Source organism: Rhea americana, unplaced genomic scaffold (assembly GCF_003343005.1).
Source record: "Rhea americana isolate MKP2758 unplaced genomic scaffold, rheAme1 scaffold_42, whole genome shotgun sequence".
NCBI classification, from domain to species: domain Eukaryota; kingdom Metazoa; phylum Chordata; class Aves; order Rheiformes; family Rheidae; genus Rhea; species Rhea americana.
In genome coordinates this window covers 5,520,100-5,526,507 of record NW_028186557.1, presented here as the reverse complement: position 1 = coordinate 5,526,507, position 6,408 = coordinate 5,520,100, and the positions used below count along the sequence as shown (strand labels likewise).

General features: G+C 58.3%; 1 protein-coding gene across 2 annotated transcripts in view; it reads right to left on the bottom strand.

Moving 5' to 3' along the window:
* Positions 1-3,494: 3,494 nt before the first annotated feature.
* BMP4 (bone morphogenetic protein 4) overlaps positions 3,495-6,408 on the bottom strand; it is a 5,980-nt gene continuing 3,066 nt past the window's right edge. Inside the window, exons 1-3 of one of the 2 annotated variants that reach the window (XM_085315119.1) lie at positions 6,284-6,367; positions 5,447-5,823; positions 3,495-4,564 (exon numbers count right to left, since the gene is read on the bottom strand). In XM_085315119.1, coding sequence (XP_085171245.1) covers positions 3,723-4,564; positions 5,447-5,816 — 1,212 coding nt within the window. In that variant the 5' untranslated portion in view covers positions 5,817-5,823; positions 6,284-6,367 and the 3' untranslated portion in view covers positions 3,495-3,722. Of the gene's footprint in view, positions 4,565-5,446; positions 5,824-6,283; positions 6,368-6,408 lie in introns of those variants that run through there. The other variant, XM_085315118.1, reaches the window with a different exon arrangement.

Below are 6,408 nucleotides of genomic sequence, written 5' to 3'. Positions count from 1 at the left end.
CACACAGCAGAGCCTGAAACCCTGGAGCGAACACCTCCACTGGCYGGACGTTTCGTCCCGTCTCCCCAAAGCCAGGCTGGGCCGAGTGGGGGGTCCTCAGCACGCCTTCCCCCAGGCCCTCGCCGGCTCTTCAGGGCGATGTCACTGCACAACGTCCCGCAGATCTCAYGGACGAGCACTGCTAGCAATTCAGCTGGAACCACCAAGGGTTATTAAAGCCTGCTGGGCATATTCTCCTTGCTTCCCATATCCATAAGCTGCACAGCCTGCTGTGATGAAGATCGGTATCACAACAGCACTTTTTAGATACCACAAGTCACAGCCTTCCAGTGGTGGGCACAGAGATGAAGCAGCATCACGGTGAGCCACGGGGCAGCGGTGGTCAGGCTGTCACGTCTTCACGCGCAACGTGGAGCACTCTGCCCACCAGAAGCACCCCGAGACGGTCCCGAAGCAGCAGCACGCCTTCGGCCTGCTCCCCTTCCTTCCACAATGCAGACTGAACCAGCCAAGCAGGGGCATTAAATTGATACGCCTTATCTCAAACCATCACGGTCTCCTCATCTCGGATTTAAGCGCGCTAGCGGTCCAGGACTTTCTGCGCCAGCCGCCACAAAGCATTCACTCCCTCTGAAATAAGTAACATTCACAAATAATACGTTCCACAGTCGGAGGAATTATTGCACTTCAAACAGATATATTTGTCATACTTTTCAACAAAGTTAAACACGGTTATCTGACACTAAAATAACACTGCAGCTCTCTCTGCTCTGTGAGCAAGGTAGTTTCTAATACAGATAAGCCAGGAGGAAACCGAATCAGCACGTCTACAACAAGCAGCGCTCAAAGACGCAGTCCTGGTCATCCCGCTGATTTCAGGGCACGTGATTAAACCACACGACCGCTGCAACACACGCACAAAACGACAGCCACAAACGCGCCGGTTTTTTTGCACCAGAGCTTAACTCACGGCTTTGCGAAGCAGCTCCGCTGCCCTCAGCCAGGCAGGCTCCTCGGGCAGCGAAGAGCATCCCGACCAGCAGCAGCAAAGCTCAGACCGGACTGAAGCGACGGGGGAAACACCACTGGTCCGCGGCTGTCTCAGACGGAAACCGCAAAGGGACCTGATTCTGCTGTGATTTCCCTGACAGTTTTGCYTTATTCTCCTCTTTTTCCAAGCACCTTTCGCTGTCTGCGGCTCCGGGAAGCCACGCAGCAACCCACCGGCCSCGCGGCACCACGGGAGACGCACGCRGAACGGGCAACCCACGGCCCCACAGCTCTGTTTCCTGCTAAATACTAACGTTTAGATACGCTCCGCTGAAAAAACTGCCTAACGCATCCACAGATATTTCATAAGATACATCACTTTCACTGTCAGGTGGTTTACAGCCACAGTTTAGACTCTTATCAAATTTACAAATTTGAAATGTTCCGATTTAAAAAAAAACGAACAAACAGCAACAGTCGGGTTTTTTCCTACAGTTTCTGGGTAGAACAGCCCGCTGCAGGATCTCACCACCRTGCAGCCGGAGGCCAGCGCTGGGGCAGGAAGAGGCCAAGGCAAGGCTCCCGAGGGCCGCGGGGCGCATCGGGAGAACGTCCCCTCGCAGCGCCCACGGACGAGCAGGTGCCTCTGCCCCCGTAGGGCTAAAGCCGGCCAAGCGACGCGCGAGTCCCGTCCCTTAGCTGCAACGCGAAGCGAAGCACCCGAACAGGCAGAGCCCGCCAGCAGCACCAGATTTTTTCCTCACGCTGTTGCAACAAGAACGACCCAAACGCAAGAGCCGTCAGCGCGCGCGCTGCTCGGCTCGGGAGCGCCGTCCCGGCCTTCAGGATACGCCGAAGGGCAGGCAAACGGACGAGGAGAAGCCTCTTCATTTAATTCAATTTTTTTTTCTCTCTCTCTTTTAAGGCACAGTGGGTTTTTTGTTTCGTTTTTTGCTCTTTTTTTTTTTTTTTAAGGCACCCACTCTCCGGCGGCCGTGCCGCGGGGCCCGAGCTCCCCTCGGCCGGCTCCGCCGCCGGGGCCGTCGGCAGCACGGCACGGCACGGCACGGCACGGCGGGCCGGTGCCCCTTCCGAAGGGAATTCTTTCTTTGGCACAGCTATGTCTGATATGCAGGCATCAAAGCGGGAGGCAGCGGGTCGCCGCTGCCCCGGGCCACGCATTTCCCTTCCAAAGGCAGGAATGAGCCGGGGGGCCGAGGGGGAGCCCGGAGCGGCAAGGACGGCGGCGGCCCCCTCCTTCCCCGTCCCCCCCTGCACGCGGGCACCGGGGCGAACGCCCCCGGCGCTGCCGCGGGGGGCACAAACCGCGCCGGCTCGGCGGGACGGAGCGGGGGAAAAGCCCCTGCGGCGCAGCCGAGCTCGGCRGTTGGGGTCCTCGGTGGCTGGTTTGTTTGCGAGAGAAACGTGGGGCCGCGCACGCCTTCTCCCCCCCTCGCCACCGCCGTCCCCATCTCCTCTCTCCACCTGCGCTCTTCAGGGAGCCAAGGCTTTTGGCAACCTTTCCGCTCGGATTTTTATTGGTTTCAACTAAGCTGCCTCTTTCGGAGAGTTGGAGAGCTTCAATCTTTTTTTTTTTTTTTTTTTAAAAAAAAAAAAAAAAAAAAAAAAAAACAACAAGAAATCCCCCGAAACACCTCGCCTTTGCCTCCCCCGGCCGCCCTCCCTTCCCACGGGGGCGGCCGCTGGCGACGCGAGCCCCCCACGCGCCCCGTCCCGCCGCCCAGCCCAGCTCCCTGTTTTCCAAGCCGAACACGGTCAGGCCAAGGCGCCGGAGCCAAGGACCGCAGGCTCCCTCCGCCTGCGACTGTACCTGTTTAGCTCTGCTCACCTTCCTGCTCGGAAGCAATTTGGAAAGGACTCGGCACAGGTAGCTATTAGCTAACACATATTTAACTGCTGCAGATACCTTTTTTTTTGGCATTGTAATGGGGCAATTTGATCTTCAAAGGACCCATGCAAACCTTTGAAGCTTCCCAAAGAAGCCAATCTCCAGTTTGAGGTGGGGGGAGAGGGGGGGAAGGAGGGAAAAATGTTAATAGTTTTTAAAACCTGGGGAATCCTGAAGACGGAGGAAGGGTATAAAACCCAGTGGGTTTAGCATAAAGCCCTCAGGTAAATCTTCACCTTCTTTTCAAATGCATTTTTGGTGGGTTGCTTTGCAAACGCTTGGGCTGGGTTAGCAAGGCCGGCTCTATTCCCGTCGGCGGGGAGAAGCAGCTCTTAAACTCTCCAGGGAGCCTCATCTCCCGCGTGGCGCAGCCCCAGCACACGGGGATCCGCGGTACCTCGGCGAGAAATAGAAAGACTAAGATTTGCGAAGCGTTTTGGGGGGAAAAGAGGGGGAGGGAAAAGGGGAGGGGGGGCAGGAAAGCAGAGGCAGGGGAAGAGGAGGAGGAGGAGSAGCAGCAGYGGGTCGTATTCCCAGCCGCGCTCCCGGCTAACGCAGCCTCGGCAGCACCCCGGGAGGTGAGACACAAAATGCGTTTACCTTTAAAATAATGACTCATTTTATTTTTTTCTTTTAATATGTAGTTATAAATATATTTTGTCAAAATATATGATCATTATTGTCAAAAACATTTGCACATAAAGTCATAAATAAGGTCAAGGTGAACGTTTAGTTTAGAGAAGAGTCCAGCTATAGCAAGCAGTTTGGGGGGGTGGGATGGGAGGGAGAGAGAAGGGGGAGGAGAGGGCGGCGGGGAAGGGGGTCAGCGGCACCCGCACCCCTCCACCACCATCTCCTGGTAGTTTTTCAGGACCACCTTGTCATACTCATCCAGGTAGAGCATGGAGATGGCGCTCAGCTCCGTGGGCACGCAGCACGCCTTGGGGATGCTGGAGTTCACRGAGTTCACCAGCGTCTGCACGATGGCGTGGTTGGTGGAGTTGAGGTGGTCGGCCAGAGGGAAGGGGCAGTCCCCGTGGCAGTAAAACGCCTGGTACCCCGGCGGCGCCACGATCCAGTCGTTCCAGCCCACGTCGCTGAAATCCACATAGAGGGCATGGCGGCGGCAGTTTTTTTTGTTCTTGCGGGAACGCTGGTGCTTGGGGCTCCGGCGGGCTCTGCGGGTCAGCGCGTGGCCTCGCCCGTCGTGCCCAAAAGTGACCAGGAGCGGCCTGAGCTGAGCCCAGTCCCCGCGCCCTTGAGGTAAAGATCGGCTAATCCTGACGTGTTTGCCCTGATGAGTCTGTGCGTGGTGGAGGTGGGTCACCTCGATCACCAGCCCGTGGTTCGGCTGCTTGTCCTTGGTCCACCGGATCACGGCCGGGCTCACATCAAAGGTCTCCCAGCGCGTCACGTTGTGGTGCACCAGACGCGTGTCCAACAGGCGCGTAATGGCCTGAGCGCGCTCCGACAGCGGCTTCATCACTTCGTAAATGTTTATCCGGTGGAAGCCCCTCTCCCACGCCGTGCTCGGCTCCTCCACCTGCTCCCGGTACAGGCGCAGCTCCGCCGAGGAGATCACCTCGTTCTCCGGCACGCTGCTGAGGTTGAAGACGAAACGGATCCAAGGCGCCTCGCTGGGGCCCGGCACCGTCTCCAGGTGCTCTGGAGCGGAGGAGCGGGAGGAAGATGGGGGGTGGGGGAGGAAGCGGTACGAAAAGAAAGAGCGCGTCAACCTCGGCGCAGCCAGCCGCGAGCCCCGGCGCGGCCGCAGCGCGCACACCTGCCCGGCACCCGCGGGCGCCGCTCCGGCGCACCCCTCCCCTGCGCCGGCCGCCGCAGGCGGGGACCCCGACGGGGTCGCCCACTTCGCCCGACCCCAGCGGCACCTCCCCAGCGAGGTGCGGCACCGGGGAGCACAGAGGTGCCTTGTTAACCGGCGCGGGGGGCAGAGGGAGAAAGAGAAGCAAATTCCAACACAGTAATGATGCGGCCGGATTAATAATTCAGATTTACTTTGGAAAAGAAACATCCGCTAGGAAACATTTGGATCAGATTACAAGGGCCTATTGAATAAACCTTATAAACACACAGCTGTAAGTATTAAATTTGAGTAGTTTTTTTTTTTTTTTAGGAGCAAAACCAGGCAGCAATCGCTTTGATAGTTCAAAGGGAACACACCAGGGGCGAGATCCCGCCCTCAACTTTACTCCCGCATCCGATCCAGAGCCAGTAAATCCACACGAGCCCAGGGAGCGACCCCGCGGCAGAGGGACCGAAGGGAACTTGCTGGTGTCAACAGAAGCAAAAGCACCTCAAAAATACGGTCAAGCTCGGGTTAAGCACAGGATGCTGGAAAAAAAAAACTGAGCAGCATGCCTGTCACCCACACACGGCAGCCTTGGGGCGGGGGGGGGGGGGGCGGTTTTCCTCCCATAAATTTAGGGGGCTGGGCACATCCCGCTTCTAATGCGATCACGAGCCTCCAAACACGCCAAAATCCCCATCGCTACCGCAGCTGGGAATCTACCTCCTCCCGTCACTGACCTTCATGGTGGAAGCTCCTCACGGTGTTTGCCCGGCTGGTCGATCGCTCCGGGTATTGCAGGCTAATTTCCTGGAGACTTTCCTCCTCTTCTCCGGACTGGAGCCGATAGAGATCCAGCATGTAACCAGGAATGACGGCTGACTTGCTGGGCTGAGGCCGCCTTCGCAGCCCGAACATCTGGAGCAGAGTTGTTTCGAAACCCCGCAAGAGTTCATGGCTTTGGGCAGAGCGGCGTCCRGATCCGGCTTGTCCCTGAAGCTCTGCGACTTTCTTCCTGCCGGTCTCGGGTATCAGGCTAGCATGGTTAGTACCTCCTAGCAGGACTTGGCATAGTAGGATGACCATCAGCATTCGGTTACCAGGAATCATGGTGTCTCTGGGGTGTAAGAAACGCAACAACAAACAACAAGGAAAGTCAGGATGAAAAGCAACCCCCTCCTCCTTCTCCGAGGAAATTTAAAAGTAATAGCAATAAATGGCAAAACGAAGTCAGAAGCAGCCCCCGAGCGGCAGCAGGCGCGTCCCGAGGGCAGGGACCAGCCGCTCGCAGCCCGGCGGCCGCCACGGCCAGGCGGGTCCCCGCCGCATCCCGGCCCCGCTCGCCCCGCCGGGCCGGCCCGGCGCGAAGCTGCGGCGCGGCCGCGGCGCCCGGCGGGGACGGCGAAGGGGCGCCCGGCGCGGCGGGACGCGCGGCCGCGAGTTCGCGTCCCGCCGCCGCCGCGCCCCGGCGGGGGAACGGGCTGCGGGGGGGAAAAAAAGGTTAAAAAAAAGAAAAATCATATTTAAAAAAATAATAATAAAAAAGCGGCGCCGAGGAAGAAGAGGGCTGTACTCACTGACAGCAAGCAAGGCATATCAGCACAGTCCATGATTCTGGAGAGCCCGCCCGGACCCAGCGCGCCGAAAGCCTCGGGGCAGCGGCTGCCGAGCGCCTCCCGCGATCGCCGCCCGGGCGCAGTGC